General features: G+C 45.7%; 1 protein-coding gene and 1 long non-coding RNA gene across 2 annotated transcripts in view; one reads left to right on the top strand and one right to left on the bottom strand.

Annotated features, from left to right (window-relative positions):
• Positions 1 to 20926, top strand: part of RAD51D (RAD51 paralog D) — a 384690-nt gene that overhangs the window by 216042 nt on the left and 147722 nt on the right. Inside the window, exon 7 of the mRNA XM_069614897.1 lies at positions 1468 to 1563. Within this exon, the coding sequence (XP_069470998.1) occupies positions 1468 to 1563 (96 nt within the window). The remainder of the gene's footprint in view (positions 1 to 1467; positions 1564 to 20926) is intronic.
• The window catches only part of LOC138488134 (uncharacterized), an 88216-nt gene that overhangs the window by 29315 nt on the left and 37975 nt on the right, over positions 1 to 20926 (bottom strand). The window lies entirely within an intron of this gene.

Genomic DNA, 20926 nt, shown 5'->3' with positions numbered 1-20926 from the left:
TAAATGACCCAGGAAGGAGCCATGGCTCTCATTTCTAAAGAATGAACTTCAAGCACTTGGGTTTACTGACTATTGGTCTGACTCGAATACTGTTGGTGGTGATTCCAAGACTAATGTTTGGCGTGCCCTTACGGCTACAAAGGAAGCTGAAATCGGAAGGAGATTGCTGACTTCGACCCAGTTTCACATATATGGGTCACTGAAGCAGAATGAGGGCTACGGAAAATTACTTGGACCAAATGCACCTGAAGCAGATGAGATCTCTCTTTACTAAAGTCTGTATGGGCATACTCCTTCTGGTCACCGTGAGGTCCAGGTGGCAACCCAATGTTAGCCCGACTTGTCCTTTTTGCCCAAACACTGATGAAGATATGGTCCACATTCTATTGTTCTGCCCTAAATATGGTGACCAGAGAAAAGTATCTTTTAAACCACTTTCCATCTCGCGCTCAGTTAATACTACAATATTACAGGTTGAGGGCGGTGTTCCGCACCTGGTGGCCCTCATACCCTGATGAGCCTCCAGACTCGCCTGAGATTCACCACTGAACCCATAACATTGCCTATCAGCCAAAGATCAACGTGCAGTTTCTGCAACAGGGTGGCATTTACTTGGGGCATGGCAAAGAAGATCCAAACACGTGAAATAGTTCCCAGGTATTAGTGTGGGCCTTAGGAGATGTATAGTGTCTATACAAATAACTCTTCTGTTGTAGGTGAAGCAGAGGGTTGTGTTCACCAGAAGTCTCGCCCTTTTCCACTGTCTGAATTTGATTGGCATATGGATCTTTTCACTGGGAACTGTAATACCGGACTCACTTCATGCACGTTCACACTTTTCTAAATTTTACTGGTGACTATTGTCTGCTATAAACAGAGAGATCTGGGCAATATTTAGATGACGTTTGTTTAAGAATTGTTGCACATTTTTGTGATTTTTCCCTGATGTTATAATGATCTTAATGTTGTGTTCTTGATGTATTTTTATGTGCTGGCTTTTATGGTAAAACCACCGAAATAAAGCATGAGCGAACGATACTAAAACATAATTGTAGTCCTGGAACCCTGATGGGGTTTGTGTTGTAGAGGACAGAGGTCAGGGAAGTTCCACGGTTGGTGGTTGGAGATGGGAGAGCGAGGCGAGAGAGAGACGGAAGGAGGGTGGAAGCTCCTGGAGGTTCTCTCTGGACCAGCTTTGTTGAACCACAATGAATCCTGAGTAAAATATCTTAGCTGCTGAGCACAATGGGAGTCCTGCTTCTTTTATATGTGGTTGGTGGGCATAACAAATGCAGGTGTTTGAAGTCTAAGCTAATAATGCTCATTTTGTCAAGTGTGCTTAGGAGGGTGGGCGTGTTTATAGTGTCTCCCCAACTTTCACAGACCCCTTCAAAAGATCTGTTTTAGATTCTAGTGTTATGAATTAATGTGGTGATGCACACTTTAGTGTCTGCTCTTTGTTTGCAGGTGGAGGCGATGCAGAGGATTGAAGTTGTTCGGGTTTTTGATATATTCAAGATGTTGGATGTGCTGCAGGACCTGCGTTGCAGTCTGTCCCAACAGGTACCCTTTAACCTCCTGTTAGTGAGGTTTTTCCAAGCCCTCCATTAAGGGCTGAAAGATGTCCTCTCCTTATTGAAGTGTACGGGGTGTCCACCAAGTGTGTCCAAAATTCTATATAAGCGGGGATAGTGCTGGTAGCATGGTACAGTTAGTCCCTCACAAGCGCATACAAAAATATTCGGATATACTCACAAATATACATGCATTTTATTATAAGTATTTTACAATATAACCCCAACTAAAATGAGTACCAGCATAGATAAAAAACAATAAAGGGTATTGAAAGAGACCCACATTGCATCTTTTATATTTATTTTTTATTTTGTATTGGGTATTTATAATGTGCCTATACAGCAAATGGTATTTCAAGGCGCAAAACCAGTGGGCAAAATACTTACAGTGACTGAGTAGTAGTGATAAAACAATAACGAGGCAGATAAGATCATGATATATATAAAAACAAAGTAAATGCAGAATGGGTCTGCGAAAAGGACCCAGCTCATCCTAAAACGTGTGAGAAATGAATGGTACTTTAAAGATTAATACTATCCTCTTTGTGTGTTCAAATAGGAGTGAAATGCACTGATTTATCACACAAATAGTTAAAATTAGAGGAATGCGCTACAAATACAGCAAATTCTTCTAAATACCCAGGCCCACTTAGAGAAAAAGCAACACTACAGAGTACCATGTTAGTATGTGTCTCTTGTAGTTTTAGGGACTTGCAAACATTTTTGATAATGATCTAACCTCTTATGGCGAAGTTTCAAGTTGGAAGAGCTGAAACCGGTGCATTAAGATAAGACGTGGATGCAACGTGTGACATTACCATCACATTAGCAGTGAAGGTAATGCCTTGCAAGCTCAACAGACTCAATTGTCCAGGTGAGATACTCACAACAGTCCCTTGAATTCCTCCCAAGGTATTACAGCTAAACCTCCATTGCCTCCTTTACTGTTACAGGTAGTAATAGCTCCACAAATATAATTAGCCTCACCTAGAGATTCCTTAAAATATAGCACTTTCATTTAAGCTACATGCCGTTACAACCTAAGAAGCTAGTACACTCCTTCAATCGTGCCGTGGCTAAGAGTGGAGGATCATACGAAATTCAGGACTTTATGCATGGTTCACAAGGTCATTAACAATAGGGACCCAAGATTGTGTAAATGTTGGCTCAAAACATTTCATCCTACTGCACGTTGAGGGGGCCAACTTATATTTCTCCTCCATAGGATCTGCTGGGCTCCAATTGGTGACAGTCTTTTCTTATACTGCTGCTAAACTCTGGACTTGGAACATTCACACATCACATCCCTTTTTGGGAAAACTCTAAAAACAGCCAACCTTGTAGTATCTTTGTAGCTCACCTTTATGTTTTTTTTTTTTTCTAGCAGGCTTCTAGTATTTCCCTTAAGTGCCTTGAGGTCTCTGAAAGCGCGCAAGCGCTGTAGAAATCCTAATTATGGCCAGAGTCAAATCCCCAGTATTGAGAAGGAGGATTTTCCCTTTAAACCAGTGGTATTAAAACTTATTTATTCTGCTCCCCCCACCCCCCAGTACCCACCTGCTCCCCTGCTTTGAGTAAAAATATTATTCCCTGCTTTGAGTAAAAATATTATTTCCGGGCCCCCCATCAAGTTATACCTGCTTATACTTTCTATTTAAAGCAGTCTCCATAACCCCTTTTCAAGAGCCTCTCACCACCTCCCTGCTTAAAGTGAAACCCTTTCTATGTAATACACGAAACTACTATCGAGGGTTCACCTGGCACATCAAAGAAATTCGGTTTGGAGACCCGCAGAAACCGCGATGAGTACAGTGGGTCGGTGAATACATTGTTCCCAGTCCTCAACTTCCCGAATGCAGAGAAACTTCTGTGGGGAGCAATTACAACATTAGTTATCACTGGCGACAAAATCATACGATGGGAAAACAAACATGCTCTTCGCTTGTCTAATAGTGCCAATGAATATGAAAATCCAGCATGTTTTTAATTTGTAACTCACTCTAAAAAGATCATTCACCTCCACCCAGTTCAGGCAGCGTCAGGGAACGATGGAGGAACGCATCTAAAATCCAAAATGGCATAGCAGCCAGATATAAGCTTGGTGGAAAGTGTTTGAGATGGAAATCACTGCATTGAGAGCAAGTACTTCAAAAGTTATGTGTTTTAGAAAACAAGTTATACTTTAGCTCCAAAACTCCATTTTTACAAGCCTACGGATATTATGTGCATCTAAGAAGCTGGATATTCATATTGAAATTTTGAATTCAAGGCACTTAAGCTTTGGTTGTACATTTCTGGTTAGTGCCTTAATGCATCAAAATTGCAGTTCTGTGGCTTACAGCATTCTCAACGTACGTTTGTTAGGTTATAAGAAAAGAGAAAATCTTATAAGGTACAAGAGCATATCTCTATACAATGTTAAACAGTACACAGCAAGCCAACGCGTTTCACACTGTTAAGCTATATTAAAGCGCAATGCTTGCTTCTTGAGGGCCTCCTTTAGACAATGTGAACAGTATGAATTATCCGGCTTCATCCTTTGGTAGTGACCACATTGCAATATATGCTAATGGTTGAATTCGTTTTTTACTTCATTCATAATGAAAAGTCTGTATTTTACTAGGTAATCTTCAATGCGTGACCTACTGGTCAAGCGACAAACCTGGGAATCAATTGCAATTTTTAAAAATATGGTAAAAAGTCTTGCTATTAGTCTAATGGCCTTGACCTGCCAAGTCAAGGTATACTTAAGAGTATGTCACATACTCAAATACAGGATTTTATTTTGTGCAAAGTAAAACATTGATTCAATGGTTACCAAAGAAGCATGAATAAAGATTTGTATTAAAAAAAGTCAACATATTTTACTCCGCTAAATCACAAGGATTTAATCCAACTGGTGCCCAGAGTGTTTTCTTTGCTATTGTAAATCATGAGCAAGTGTAATGGAGTTATAGGTGGGACAAATACGCCTGCAGTTAGTTGATGAGATTTTCTGGTATTTCATTGCAATGTTCGAGATCCTGGGCACATCATCAAATCTCTCTATGGCTTAATCTCCTTCCTGGGGAAAATTGTAAGTGCAATTATAGTAGAGGTTGTCATGAGCTAACTTGGTCTGACAATGTATTCTTATGTTAACTTGTTTTAGGGGTGGTGTACAATTTCGAACAACGTGACATGGGTTCCAGTCCTGCCTTTCTCTCATAATTTATATTATGTGACCGTGTGCAGATTAACTGCACTCTTACAGTGGCAATACCAGTATTATTGGGCATTGCTAATGGGAGAGAGAGAGAGAGAGAGAGAGAGAGAGAGAGAGAGAGAGAGAGAGAGAGAGAGAGAGAGAGTGAGTGTGTGTGTATGCAAATGCTTATATATACTGTTGATGACTTGGCATACATTTGATGTTTTGTTCCTATTACTCTATAAAACCGATTGTAAATTGTGTGGCTTTTATACCCAATTTTGAACAAAGGTATGTTGTAAATTACTCCATTTTAACACATTATTTGAAAACATTCCTCAGTGGAATAACTTCTTTCGCCCAAACAGACCTAAGATAGTTCAGACTCCCGTGCAATGCCCTGTCACTTGCACTGCTTACTGAGGAATATTGACGCACCCACAGTTGAAATATTCACCAGCCATCTTCACTGCAAGCAATAAAGTTGATTTTGATGTCCTTGTACTGAAAAGGGAGGCTATACTGAGGCAGTTGGCATCTTATTATGGGAGCTTCTTCAAATTATACAGATCCCAGACGTAACAAAGGTTAAAAATGAGATTAGGGCCTTACATAACATTTACCATCCACCAAGATGGCCGGTAATTAATACTGTAACTGAGTTTACAAAAAGTAATCCTACTCTGTCCAACAGGCAAGATAAAGTATCAATCAGCCTGTTTCCAACCCGCCAACCTATTACAGTCCACCGAACCTTTAAGCTGAAGTGTCTCTGCTACATAGATGGGGCTATGTAGTATCCAAAACCTGCTCGGGAACATGCAGATTGTACCAGGATCCCCAACATGTAGTGGGAACCACGGGGCCCCACAGATCTGAGATGTGAACACGGTAGAACACAGTAGTGTTCTACGAATCCTGGTTCAATCTGCAGGCCTCCCCCAAAAAGGCTGATCTAAATATAGCAAGTGTTTCTCTTTTTAACTGACAGTTTAGTATTTGTTCATTTACTGAGCTGTTGGTAAGAAGGGATGGGGACATATTTGCAAGGGACAATTCACTATGCAGATCGATCCTACCTGCAGCCTGGTAAAGGACAGAAATGCCTGCCAGGATGAGTCTCCACCTGTCACTACCTGAGTTCTGTATTGGGCAGTCAACCGCCCATCCTCTATAATGTGAACCTGCATGTTTTCTAGGATCCTAGAGGGAGAGGGGAAATATTTTACCAACATCGTAATCCAATAAAATCTCAAAATATGTTCATCAGGTGTATGGTGAATTATTTCATCTTAAACATGTGATCACATCAGTCTTTCACAAAAATGTTACTATACCCGTAACTGTAATTGTGGTATAGGACGAGGTCCTACCTCTGATTGACTTGGTGACAGTAACGATGAGCGAGAGTGTTGTTATATTGGTTTGTAAATGGAAAGGACATATTTTATCACCTGCATTGCCCCCTGCACTTAAGGCTATCTAATTTGTGTATGGAAGTATTGCTGTCATGTTGATTCAGAATACCAGAGTCTGTTACTTGCTGGAAAAACCGCCATGTGCAGTCGCCTTAGCATTTACTGTTTAAATGTGTGCTATTCATTTGTGTGCGGAGATGCATGCCCTCTGTTTCGCTGGTGAAAAGTGTTTGGTATTGTGTGCACTTTGAATCAGGTTCTTTAGCATGCAGTGCATCTGTTAGTTATGGTTCATATTTTTGGGAAGTGACGAGTTGGTGGCTGCTATTTCATATACACGGAAAAGTGAGGCTGTGCGTGTTGCTTGAATTTGAGCATGCTCAGTGATATTTGAAATATTTTTTTTGTCATGGTATGTATGGTGTTTCTGTGCTCTGCTTTGTGCATCTGGTGGGTCCCCGTCGGTGTGCAACATATATAAGTATGAACAAGAATTTTCACACTTGGTGCTGGGACATTTTGACATACCCATCAACTCCTGAGCATATGGACTGTATGCATAGGGTTTTATGTACTGCTGACAAACAGTATGTAAATTAAGTAGAAAAGGAAAAAACTTTTTTAGTTGAACTCAATCAACTCTTCATAGGACTGTAGCTGGAGTTTATATACTTACTTTCTTGTGAGGTCTAGCCCGGCATATCGTTAAATGCCTGACTCCATCAGTCCTGAAATAACCATATAACGTGCTTTTACCAACTTCTTTTTTAAAGTGGTCACTTTGGTTGTTTACTTTTGTAAGACCAGAAATCGACAGTTCTTTTAATGGGAATGTGTATGTGCTGTGACAAATCCCCGGATGTCTTCCCTGCTTCCGAAGGGGGAGCCCCTTCCCATGAGGCCAGGGAGGTGAGACTGCTACCCGATAGTCCCCTTAGGGGTGATAACCAGCGGGCGGATCACATGGGAGGGGAAGCCCACTCTGGGACCAGTGACGACTAATGTGGGAGAATGCGGTATCCATCTAAGGCCTACACCTCTCCTTTACCCCCATTCTTTTAACCCCTACCCTCCTTTCCCATATACTTCTATTGTATGAAAGAATTAAATAGGATGAGGAAGAATAGGGCCGACTATCTTGAAGATCCGAATCAAGAAACTGATTAGGAAGAGGTGCAGATCCACAGGGATCACTCAGAGAAACCTATCTGAACGGTCTAGTCTTCAGCCACAGACTTTACCAGACACAGATATAAAAACTGACAACAGACTCGTCCAAATGCCAGATGCTCTGGAGAAGAACCACGAGAGGGACCAGTGCTCAGCGAGGAAAGCAGCAGGGACAGACCCAGGCATGGAGAAGCTGAAGTGGCGGTCTCCACTGGGCACGCTATGCGAACCGAGCGGCTGACTGGGGAAAGCCCCAGGAGCGCAGCACTACAGGACCATGCGGTCCGGCTGGAACAAAATAGGCTTAATAGGGTCAGAAGCCTCAGAGCCATTGCAGCAAACCGAGGGGAGACCGAGAGCATCAGCAAAGAATAGACAGACCCTGGGAAGCCTGTGGTAGACCGGAGGTCTACAGCCAAGACCTAAAGGTATTTGGGTGGCTGAGCCTATGGTTGGGGGGGATCCCCAGAGGGTAAAGGAAGCCCTTAAACCAACAGTGTCGGGAAAGTGGGGGAAGAGGATAATCCCTACGTATCATGCTCACGTACCCAAGACCAAATACTAGGAACCAGCGTAGGATGGGCTCAGACTGTTTTTCACCAAGACACGTTCAATAATCCAATGAGGTTCTCCTCAATTGAGGGCAAACTTTCTTTCGAGAGACCGAACTATGCGTAGTGTCAATGTTTAGCGCAGTGGTTCAAAGGAAAGAGCTAGTGCAAATCGCATACACCAAGCTAGGAAGGAAGAAAGACATGGGGGTATTAGATAAGGAAAACCCAGATGGAAAAGGAATAAGAAGCGTGGTTGAATCCCTAACCTTGTATGGGTGTGAACAACAGCGATGGTTGTGTTGTAAAATACTGTAGTCCAATGCCCAATACTCAGAAGGTTCAGATACTATAGGTATTGAGGAAACCAACTGAAATACAATAATTCAAGTATGTACAGTAGATTTATTCTTGTTGCAGCCGACATGCGTTTCGACCATTTGGTCGTCCTCAAGGCAAGTTGTTCACGGGTGTAATTAGATGCAGTCCTAATACATTGCTGCAGGTGTGCTTCTTCAATGAAACATTCATCCGAAGTGGGCTGAGGTAAAAAAAACAAAAAAACAATCTCAATGAAATTAGAAAAATGAAGGCCATGCCTGCAATTGAGCCTCCGAACATTAAAGATTGAGATTGGGCTTTTATTACCTCAGATAGAAACAGGATCTCAGGGAATGATCCAAGAACAAAGCAAAGAAATGAGTATTCTAAATACAGATAACAGGCGGGATAACTTTAATCAGAAGTGCTGCGATAAGGTCAGCACAACAGATATAGTTTGAAGATCAGTCAGGGGACCACGCAATATCACGTCATTGCCTTGGTAACGGGAGACACAGCGGGCAGGAAACGTGCATGTGCCACTGTCCAGTCAATACTAGGTTGTTGTCTAGGCTACGGAACGCTATGCGGCCGATACCGGCGTACATGGGATTGTAGCAAACGCCATGGTAGTTTCCAAGAATGCGGCCATAGAAAGTGTCTACTGGTTGGTCTATGTCCCAGAGAACGTGACACCTTGCAAACAGTGACAGCATCCTCCCGCAAAGGCCGGGGCCACCCCCCAAGAGGCGTGAAAACGGGCAATCAGCCTAAACCACTGAGAAAGACATGCCAATTATTTGTCTCTGTGGCAGCTGGTAGTGACGGAACCGTGTCTCTAAATCAGCTACTTACACATGGATTTTTAAACGCATCACACTGTGTTACTCTCTTGCCCAAACAGACTTACCCTTTACACGTAGATCTCAGTCTAGTAGGGGTAAAGGAGCTACTATAGCCTTTATTGAAAATGTTCCTCTTGATTCTATTTGCAAAGCAGCTACCTGGAGTTATTTTCACACCTTCACTGAACATTACACTCTAGTCTGATTCTCAGGTGGGACAGGCACTGCTAAGACATCTCTTTGCTACTGTTCACACTTCCCACCACCATCTCCTGGTACTGCTTGCTAGTCTGTGCTGTGGGGAAGGCATGGTATCACAAGTATGCCACGGAAACAATTAATACAATTTGTAAAACCTTTATGAAACATATTGGGGTTGGAGAAAATCCTATTTTGCCCTATAAAACAGGAGTAGTTTTGACCATCAAACAATAAACAAAACAGTCTTTGTCGAGTCCAGTCCTAGTGGAGTCTGTCAAATCAAAATGGCCTATGCTAACAAAACCTAATGCCTGCCCTATCTCTTGTACAAAAAGTGTAAAAAGAAGAAATGTATGCAAAGGAAAAATCAATGTTCAAAAGAATAAAGGGAGTTGAACCAGCTCTCCTTCTTGCGTTAAACCTCATGGAGTAAGGCTGTCCTTGTAGGCAGGATGACACACTCCGGCTCAGTTTCTAACACTCGTTTCAAACCGGCTGGCCTTCCATGTTAAAATGTCTCTTTCTTGACTTTCAAAATTGTATTCCAGTGTAAGGTTCACAAAGGTCCCCCTCTGCTGGGCTCAGGCCTTACAGTACACAGTTCACGCAGGTCCCCCTCTGTCGGGCTCAGACCTCTCACGTTACAGTTCAAAACAAACTTGCTGGGGGCTCCCTTCCCCAAGCTTATTGTGCTTTGGGTCTCCCTCAATTGGGCTCGGACCCCTTTTGGATGTCGAAGACTTTCGAATGCGAGTGGCTTGCTTTACAGACCACCGCAGGACCACTTTTACTGAAAGTTCACGTTTACTTTTATTTAATTCACTTTTGCTGTTTGTTCGCTTTATAACTTCAAACAATGTATCTTTCACAGAGACTTTCGAATGGGCTACTTCCTTTCGCCGACCACTCCATTACTCAGTATAGCTTAAATTCATTCATTGGTCTGCCTTTCTTTCTTTCTGTCTCATCCACACACGTGCAGCCTTCACTTGTGATACAATGTTGCTACTTAGTTTGCTTTAACACACACCGGTCTCTCAGGTCGCTTGCTTAATCACTGGCTGTGGGCGCTTCTTTGTTGTTTTGCTATTTACAATTCACAAATCAAGGTTAGTACCACAGGCTTGGCCTCGCCTCCCCAACTCTGGCGTTCACCTGGGAGGGCCGCTGACCGCCTTGAAACACAATGTAATCTTCACTTGTGGGATCTGGCCTTCTCCACATGTCTTTCGGGGTCTGTCATTGGTAATGACCTCCAGTAGGGAACCCTTGGGATTTTCGACCCGCTGCTCTCGTCCCTTAGTCTGGTCTAGTAGGTGTGCCTTAGTCCCGGAAGTTCTGCTCCTACTCGTGTTTTGCCTTGCTCAGAGTGTCCTTAGGTGTTTCCTTTTATTTGTGTGAGGAGCGCAAACTAATACCAGTTTTATGCATTTAGTGTAAAGTGCCTGACTTTGCCTGACCCATTAACGGGACATCTCCAGTACGATGTGATAGTTAGTCTGGTTACTCTGTAACCCTCTTCCTCAGCCCAGTCTTTGTGTGAAAAGGGGGCAGGGGGAGTTGGGACTTTGGAAAATCCTACGAAATAGGATGGGGTAGATGAACAAAAAAGGGGGGAATACTGCATCTCACCATCGGCTATCTCACTTCCACACCCTGAAGACCCCTCACCCAGGTGATCCTTCCGCACTGGTCCACCCCCAGGGTCTGGATCCAAAGGCAATGGCCGTGCCCGGACCATCTGAGAGAGAGAGAGAGAGAGAGAGAGAGAGAGAGAGAGAGAGAGATCCCAGAGGACTAGCGGGTGAGCTACCCTCTGGTTTCTCACATACCCTACGCCTATGCGTTAAAGCTGCATCTGTTTTACTGGGAAACTGTGAAAGGAAATCAACGTTCCGCTGTTCTTTACCTTTTCTGTGTTCCACAGTGAAACAGTAGGGTTGCAGGTCTAAGAACCATCGCAGGTTAGTCTTTCCGTTGATTTATCCAGACTTAAGGTGCGTGGTCGGTGACAAGTGTGAACTTTCTCCCTAGAAGGTAGTATCTTAGATGGATAATTGCCCATTTGATGGAAAGGGCCTCTAATTCCAACACAGAGTTGTTCTTCTCACGGGGGAAGAGTTTACCACTAGTGAATAGAATGGGGTGTTCTAATCCATTGTCTATTTGTGATAAAACTGCTCCTAACCCTGTGGGAGAGGCATCAGTTTGTAACTCAAATTCTTTCGAAAAGTCTACTACTTTTAGGATGGAGTTCTGACTCGAGGTTTGTTTTAGGTTGTTGTAAAATGCATCATCCTTAATAGGCCGATAAATCTTCTGGAGTTTAGCATTCCTGAGTTTCTGTTAATCTGGCTGTTCTTTCTGAATAATGTGGTTTAAATCTACGATAAAAGCCAATCAATCCTAAGAATGCCCTGAGGTCTCTCTTGGTCTTGGGTGTAGGTCATCTAGAACAGCTTTCTTTTTTTCTAGTTGGGGCCGGACACTGTCATTCCCTACAAAGAAGCTTAGCTGTTTAACGGCCGATTGAGCCAGCTTACATTTGATAGGAATGTGGCGTTTCCAAGTTTATCTATTAACTCATCCATGTTTGGCATAGGATAGGCATCGAAGGCGGAGATGGCATTAACCTGTCTGAAGTCTAAGCAAAACCTCTAAGAATAATCAGGCTTAGTTATCAACACAATAGGGGAGGACCATGGACTTGAAGAGCCTTCAACATTTTTTTCACTTCCTCAACCAATTATTGTTTTCGTGCTTCTGGGAGTCTATATGTTTTCAAATGGACCACTTTTCACTTTGGGGTTCTAATATAATAAGTACCATATACTCTACCTGGTCTCTCGCAGAATACATCAGGGAATGCCACAATACAGTCTTTAACATCTTCTTGTTTAGATATTTCTTGGGAATAAGTTCAGAGTCATCTATCTCCTTGGGTACCAATCAAGACAATATCGAGGAGGTGGTAGCGGAAGGATTTTCTTTCCACTTCTTTAGGAGATTTACATTGGAAAGGTGGGTCTTTTGTTTTCTGTCAGATTGGGCTATTTTATAGATACATGTTCCTGCGTGCTTTAGCACCTCATATGGCCCATGCCATTTTCAGAGGTAGATGGGAGGACTAATACCTTCTGACCTACTGAAAATGATCTCAAATTCACCCTCTTGTCATAGGTCGACTTCTGTTGGGCTTGAGCTTTCTCCATGTAAGTGTGGACTAGATTCCGGACAAGTGTCATGTGTTCTCGCAATCGGGTAGCTGTCCGTGAGAGGGGAATAGGTGCCTCTGCTCTCTCTTCCCAGGTCTCCCGCAGCATGTCCAAGCCATGGTTCTCCACAGTAAAGTAATTCAAAAGGAGAGAATCCGGTAGATGCCTGAGGGTCTTTCTTACTGCAAATAGGGCCCATAGGATCATGCCATCCCAGTCCTTCCCATCTTCACCTACCAATTTCCTCAAAATAATTTGCAGGGTTTTGTTAAATCTCTCTACCAATCCTTTTGTTTGGGGGTGGTAAACTGAGGTTCTTAAGGTGGTAATATGTAGCAATTCCTTGACCACACCCTTAAGTTTGCTCAGGAAATTGGATCCCTGATCCATTCAAATTTCCTTGGGGAAAACAACCATAGAAAAGAATGGCAATAGGTGTTTTGAAATGTTCTGGGTCGTGTTGTTCTGCATGGGGAAGGCCTCTGGATACCGGGTAGCATAATCAACGATTACGAGAACATATTTATTACCAAGTCTAGAGGTTTCCAACGGTACCATAATAATGCTCACTCGCATCCTAGGCTGCAGGTGTTCCCTCGCACTCCTAGATCGTGTGGGCTCACTCACATCTTAGGCTGCGTGCGCTGCCTCACAACTCTTAGGCCAGTCTTCCCCACTCGGCCGGCCACACGGCTTCTACATTCCCCTTAGCCCTCACCTTGCCCCTTTCCTAGCCCACTTCCCCTTAGCCAGCCCCCTTCCCCTGACCTATTGTGTACTGTTCTGTGGTCTTGTTCTCCATGGTTGTTGGCTATATTGCATTCATTCCTGCTGTGCTCATTCTTTTCTTCTAGGTGCCCTGGTCGATGGTTCTGTTTCCTAGCATGTTTGTTATCCATGGTTGTTTGCTTGCATCCCTACTATTTTCTTCCTCACATCTAGGTGCCCCAAGTAATCGTTAGGTTTCTTTTAGTTTTTCTTTCTCCTTGGATGTTTGCTTACATTGTACTGACTCCATCCCTGCTGTGTCCATTCTTTACATCTAGGTTCCGTCGGCAACTGACTTTGTCTACATATTGCATCTGATTTTTATCATTGTTCTGTCCACTTTGCGCCCTCCTCCTTCGGTGTCCACCCGCCCTAGTGTGTCCACCCACCTGCCTTTCCCTAGCTCACCCCCCCACCCTTTCCCTCTGCACCCTCTATGGTGTTCTCTGTCTCACCTATCTTCTCTAACTACTTTTCTATTGACTATCCTGTCCTTCCCACTACGGCTGGGGGGAAGAAGTTCAAAAGGGACATCCTGGTCTCCAATCCAAGCCTCCCTATCGCTGATACCTACACCAGTGCTGCCCCCAGACAGACCATTGCTCCCATCCTCTTTGTCGTTCTATCGACTGGACGATGTACCCCCCATATGGTCTCTGTTCTCTCTCCTTTTTCTTCTTCACCCATTAATGGTGGCACCCAATGGGAGGCCCTCCTGGCCCCCTTCCTCTCCTCCAAGACCATCATTAATGTTTACCTAAACGGCACCGTCTTGATCCAAGGCCCTCAGGCCAAAACTCCTCTTTTTTTGATAGAGGCTTCCGGTGCCTCATCAACTTCCTTTCTTCTCCTGCTGTCCCCTCTGTCCTTGGCTCCTCTGCCTCCCTCCATCATCCTCTGCCACCTCTAAAGCTGGCTCTGCTGCTTCTCCTGTCACCCTGTTGCCTCCTACATCTGCCACCTCTCTGGCACCCAACTCCTCGTCCTTGGCTACCTTGCCCTCTCCTCCTTCCTCCTGCCCATCCTCGGGTGCCTTCAACACTTCAGCAGGAGGTACCTCTGACCTGTACCCCTCCATGGAAGTCCTTCAATGTAGGCAACCTGCTCAACATTGTTATTCTCAACTCTCTGTCAGCTGTCAAACATCCCTCTGACATCCGCCATCTCCTGGAAGAACTCGATCTGGATGTTCTCAAGTCTGACCGAGACGTGTTTCACGACCAGCTCTGTCACAAGCTTTGACACTCTCTCCTTCCTGATGGCTACAGGATCCTCTCCGCGCCCAGAACCCACCGTGCCGGTGGAGGTGTAGCCTTGATCTTCCTGGAATGGATCCCTGCTTCTATCATTCCTAGGCAGGACTACTCCCCCTTTGAATGCCTGGTCTGCAGGCTCTCTCTCTCTCTCTCTCTCTCTTTCTCTGTCTCTTTCTCTCTCCCCTGGCCTTTCTCTCAATGTAGCCACTATCTACTGGATGCCCGGCCAGGTAGCCTTCGTCCTCCGAGTGGGCGGACCTCTCCTCCTCCCTCCTCACCTCTAGCTCTCAACTTCTCCTCCTCGGAGTCCTTAACATCCACTTGGATGCTTTGTGTCCTTTTGCAGGACTCTTTTACAACCTCTGCGACTCTCTCTCACTCTTTCGCAACCTCTGCGTCTCTCTCTCTATTCTTCCTCCTGGCCCAACTCACTCTGCAGGGCACACCCTGGATGTTCTGATCTCCTCAGACCTCCCCCTCTCCAACCCTCTCACCACTCCTCTCATCTCTCGCTCTCTACTCCTCAGGATAAGCCGACTCCAGCACTGCCACCGACGTTCTCGGTCATCCGACCCATGTAGAGTGTGTCAGTTGAGGCTTTCGCTGCTACTTTCTCTCCTCCTTCTGCACCTATAGCTGACTCACATCCTGACACAGTCCTTTCTAACCTTCATCTTTCTATCTCGGACACTCTGGATGTACATGCCCCTGTCATAAGGATCCGCTTCAAGACCAAATCCAAGTGCAACTCTTGGTACGACTCCGACCTCGTCACCCTTAAACTCAAATGCAGGGTGGCTGAGAGGAAGTGGTGGGCAACAGGTGCACCCGCTGACAAACTGGCCTGCCAGATGCTCCAAAGGCAGTACAGACTCTCTGTCCTCGCAAGGAAGAGAGCACGCATCCAAGCCTGCATCTCTGTGGCATCTAACAACTTGGCCGAACTCTTCGAAATATATAAGGAGCTGGCCAATCCTGCTGCAGTCTCTACCTCTCCTGGTCCCTCCCAGGCCCTCTGTACGGCCTTGGCTTCTCATTTCATCACTAAAACACAGGACATCCTGTCCACCCTCTCTTCCTCCTCCTCCACTCCTGCCCTTTCTGTGGCCTCCTCTCCTCCTCCCTTCTCTTCCTTTCCATTGTTCACCCCTGATGACATTTCCAGACAAGTCTGATCTATGAAAGTCTTGTCAAAACGGGTTCTCCCCTGTTCATCCAGAACCATCAAGGATCACATTGACACCCTTGCTCCAGCCGTGGCTGATTTTTGCCACTGGAACCTGCCCCTGAAGCACTCCTGTGTGCACCCCCTCCTATAGAAGCCCTCTGCCGATCCTTGCCATCCGGCTAACTATCGCCCGATCTCCGTCCCTCCTTTCCTGGGCAAACTCTTGGAAAAGCTGGCTATCTCCCAGCTTAACCTTCACAATGAATCTGTTGGTTGTCTCCATGACCATCACTCTGGCTTCAGAGCTGTCAGAAGCATGGAAACTGCACTCCTGAACATCTGTGAAGACCTGCTCTCTAACCTTGATTCTAACCTTCCTTCTGTCCTCATTCTACTCAATCTTTCTCTTGCTTTTGATACGTTCAATCATGCCATCCTGCTCAATCACCTCTGTGATAACCTGGTTCTCCAGCATGGGGTCTGGCATGGATTCATGTGCTCATGAAAATTCCCTGTCGTCAGGCTGGGAATCCTCGGTAAAAGAAAACAGTTTCAGTTTTGTTTCTAAACTGTCTTTCTCCTATGAACCAACCACTGAGCTCTGGGTCATACTGCCCCCAGCCAATGACTGCCCTCTACCAAAGCCCCTCCTCAGGCAGCTATCTTCAGATTATTATCGCACGTTCAAGTGTTGGGAGTTCTTGCATTTCGCTCTTCCTGCTTTCTGCGTTTTTTTGCGTGTTTTGGTAGGAAAACTGTTTTCGGTTCAATTGAGCTCTTGTACTCCATTGCTTATCCTTCTCATTAACGGGGACCTGTTTTTTGGCATCTTTCATCGCCCCTCCAGGGCAGAAATCATTGAGTGTTTCTTCTTGGATCATGTCGGAGGAGAAGGACGGAGCTTGCCTCTTCAAGCTGTGCACCAGCTGGGTTTGAGAAATGTCTTCACGGATGACGAGGATTCCCAGTGCCTGTATTGTCTACACGCAACACATAAGGAGGAAGATTGTGAGATCTGCCGTGGCTTCTCCAAGCGCACGATGAAGGATCGACACGTCCGGTTGGTGATGTGGCTCAAGGCCAGGGCCTCTACCCCGAGTAGTTCACAGGGGCATGCCTCAGCCAACCTGAGTGGGCTTCTAAGGCCTTTGAGGGCACTCCATCCGTGGGGGCCCAAGACAAGGCCAAACATAGGGAGTCCGCTTCCGTCGGGGTCGCCGCGCAAGCGGCTCCCGCGATGGTCAGGGCATGTTCGTCTCCGTCTGCCTTGATCTCCAGCCACCTCTCCAGCTCTTCGTCCAAGAGAAAGTCAGCTCCCCTACGGAAGCTGCAGGAGAAACCAGAGAAGGCCAAGCATGATAAGGTGTCCAACCTGCCCGTGAAGGCCCAGGTGATTCAAGCCAAGACGTCCTCTTCCATCGAGATGGTTGCTGCCACCCTCTCGAAGGCGAAGGGGCTGACCTGGCCCAGGGTGCCCCAGTGGCAGCTAGAGTGACTGTCCAAGCAGGTAGAAAAGACTCTGGAGAAGAGGATGCTGGAACTTAGCCCGGGACCAACCCATCAGGCCCCGAAGAAGGGCGGGCGGGGGGGGCAGAGAAGAACTCCAGGGCTCGAACATGTCTTCGTCCGACGAGGAGGAGATACTTTCCGTCTACACCATCCAGGGTGGTGACAGCGACGATGGGAACGTCGGGTATTCACATTTATGCTGAATTTCCGGCTGGGGTTCAGGTGCTACAGAGATTCTACGACCCAGTCAAATGATTACTGTGAGACTGACAGATCCTGTACGCCCTTAAATTTCATGCTTAATTACATATACAGCATGGCGTCCGGGCACACTTTTTTGAGATTCGGCTGATCCCACTGCCTACATTGAAGCATCCATTCCTTTGCCGCTGAGGGAGTGCCATAAGAACAGAAGTTCTGGTCCGGTGATGGCTGCCACACCAGAGACCTGGGGAGAGTGATGGAAATATTGCTTTTCTGTATGACCGAATGGTAGCATAATTGGATGTTGGTGCACAGAGAAGATAGAGTGCTTAGCCGGGGTGAGCAGCCACCTTACAAGTGACACCGCGGTTCGCAATGCACCCCAGGAGATCATCATCAGGTTGGGGGAGATGATGAGGGAGGTGCGGGTTTGGATGCTGGTGAGACTATTGCTAGTTGGGGTGATAGGGAGTGGGATAGGGAGGAGGGTTATGTTTCAAAAGTTGGCAAACATGTTGCTGGACGAGTGCAGCAATGTGATAACCAATTTGGGCAGGTGTGACATGGTGTGTATCATGTATATGTCCGGTAGGATTCAATGGGTGAGACTGTAACATTGATATCATGGAATATCTATGTTCTGAAATATCCCTGCTAAGGCACAGAGGGTCCTGGCCTACTTAGACAGCCACCAAATCAAGATTGTGATGCACCAGGAAACTCATGTGGAGGGGCCATTGGTTAAAGGGTTTGCACCTAAGTGGGGCCAGCAGCTATATTGTACAGAGTATTCATCACAGGCAAGGGGGGTGCTCATCTTGGTGCATCGATCACTGTTTACAAGTGGATAAAAGATGCATAGATCCTCAGGGGCAATATGTGATAGTTTGGGGGAAGTTGTCCGGCACAAGAGGGGGATTGGTTAATACGTATGGGCCAAATAATGACGATTCTGAATTCTATATTAATATATCTGAGATCATTATGAGGGAGGACAATGTCCCAATTGGGTGGGGAGGGGACTTTAATCCCTTTCTGGACTGCGCTGGACGGTTTGAGAATTACGGATCGAGGACTGTCTGGGAATGCGCGTATGAACCGACCGCTTATGTTCCAGATGGGCCTAGTGGATCTCTAGAGGAATCGAAATCAGGGAGTAGCCGAGTACACATTACTCGTTAGTTCAGTCCAGGATTGATTATTGGTTGGTGTCGGCGTGGATGGTGCCGAGAGTGAGGGATTGTAAGATCCAGCCGAAGACGCTGTAAAGAAGGCATGGTATCAAACAGTGAAGACGCACAAGTGATCACAGTTCAAGGGTGTTTATTGAATTTCAATGGGTTGGTAGAACGCCCTTCTAAACCTAAATCTAAATATGGGCGCAAGCTATGACCATCAAATAATAGTAACGCAGTCCCAGTGGTGTCTGTCAAAATAAAAGGGCCTATACTAATAAACCTATTGCCAATCCTTACTTCTAAATACAAAATGGTGTGGCATAGCAATGTATGCAAAAGAAAAGTGTTCAAGAAATGATATGTCAGGATAGTTGAGCAGTTGGCTTCCCTTCCCCATGTTTTCAGCACGGGGCAATGAGGCACGTGCGGGCTTCGCACACACTCTGGCTTCTTGGCCACGAGGTAACAGTTCAACACATAGGCATCAGGGCCTTCCACCAAAGTCTCTCTCGCAATGACAGTCTCTTATTGCAGAGGGCCCGATGTAGCAAACAAAACACAAAAGTTCCTTTTCTTTGTCAGGATTCTCACATTCATATTTCTCATATTCATAAGTTCAAGATTGGTCTCCCCCCTTCGGGCTCGGACCATGGATTCCCCTCGTCCGGGCTCAGACCCCTTTTCTACAAAGTTCACAATTCACAATTTGGGCTCCCTCTGCCAGGCTCGGACCACGGATCCCCTTCCTCCGAGCTCAGATCCCTTTCAGACAATGTTCACAATGGGTCTCCCTTGTTCGGGCTCAGGCCCCTTAAGCACAATGTTCACAATGGGTGTCCCTTGTTCAGGCTCAGACCCCTTTTGGTTTCAGTTCAACAAAAACAATCCAGGGGGTTCCCGTCCCCAAGATTTATTCTTTAACATTTGCTATGCCTTATGTTACTCTGAGGCTTTTACACAGTTCAAATATTCGACAAGATTTAACAGTTTGCGCAATCATCTCAGGCTCTCTTCAGCCTTGGCTTTAACAAAACAATTTCTCTCTTTAAACACAATTTCTGGGTGTCCCTATTTCGGACCTAGACCCGTTTCAAAAACAATTTCTGGGTCTCCCTCGTTCGGACTCGGACCCCTTTCACAGTGTACAGTCTTTCGAATGGGCGTACTTTTGTTTTCAGCCAGACCACTCTATTACTTCATTTTACAGTTCAATTTCACTTCATTTTTAAAAGAACTTCAAGTTCCATAATGCCTTTCATGGGCCTTTTTTATTTCCTGCTTTTTTTTTCGAAAATTCAATGCTCCGGTTCCCGCTCCAGCCACACACACGCTCACTGGGATTTCCTCTGTTGCCATGAGACTCACCCGGTTAGCGCGGCTCTGGCGAGCAACTTCTCTGGAGCTCTCTCGGTCGAGGTTAGGGTCTTCCCACCTGCCCCTCGGGTACCCGGGCTTCCCTTCATATGCCCTGGGGAAACGAGTACTTCTGTGCACAGAGTCAGCAGGATATGATCTGCTCTTTTTGGCTCTTGGAAGGCACATTTCCTCAGCCCTGCTACAACACAGGATCATCATCTTGGCCCTCAGCTCCATTTCAGACTCTCCAGGGTTCTTTCAGCACTCTCCTCTGCTCTTCAGCTCCTCTGGTCCACACTGCAACTCCAGCTCACTCAAAGTGCATCTCAGTGCTCCACCTTTTATACTGACTGGGAGTGTTAGTTGGAGTCAGTTGTGGGTGGTTAAAAAGGGAGGCCCGACTCTGCCTGTCCTCATTAATGGGGCAAGACGAAGGCTGCCCATAGGAATCCGTGGTACATTGGTTCCTATGGGCAATCTTCATAGCACTATTCCTCTTATTCTTCGTCCCAGTGGTTTTGCAAGAAGACAATGGGGAGGAAGCATGGGAGTTGTAGTTTTTCCTAATGATGGAGGGAAACCTTTGTAAGTGTTTGTCAGGGAGAAGGGGGCAGATGTGGGATTGTAGGTGAATGGGTTTTAGATAATGTCCCATAGTGACTGGGGATGTTGTATATGTATATATTTCTTCTCCTATGCTTCCCTTTAATGTTAGTACCTGTTAGAATTGGGGCAGGAGCAACGGCATGATTCATAACAACCTATAAAGGTGGAGGAAGTGTTTGGTAGTGGTTTGTCAGAAAAGGGGGGAATACTGCGTCTCTCCAGAGGGCATTCGTCCAACTGTCCCCAAGGACCTCCTGATCAGGTGATCCTCCTGCACTGGTCCACCCCCAGGGTCTGGTTCCAAAGGTGATGGCCCTGCCCTGGCCACCTGAACAAAGAATCCATGGTGTCCATAAGTGAGAAAGGTATTGTACGTTTTGACTGTATCTAAACGGTCGC

Source organism: Ambystoma mexicanum, chromosome 9 (genome assembly GCF_040938575.1).
Source record: "Ambystoma mexicanum isolate Mex_15411 chromosome 9, UKY_AmexF1_1, whole genome shotgun sequence".
In the NCBI taxonomy this organism is placed as follows: Eukaryota; Metazoa; Chordata; class Amphibia; order Caudata; family Ambystomatidae; genus Ambystoma; species Ambystoma mexicanum.
Note: the sequence above shows the minus strand (reverse complement) of the source record. Positions and strands in the feature narration are given on the sequence as shown.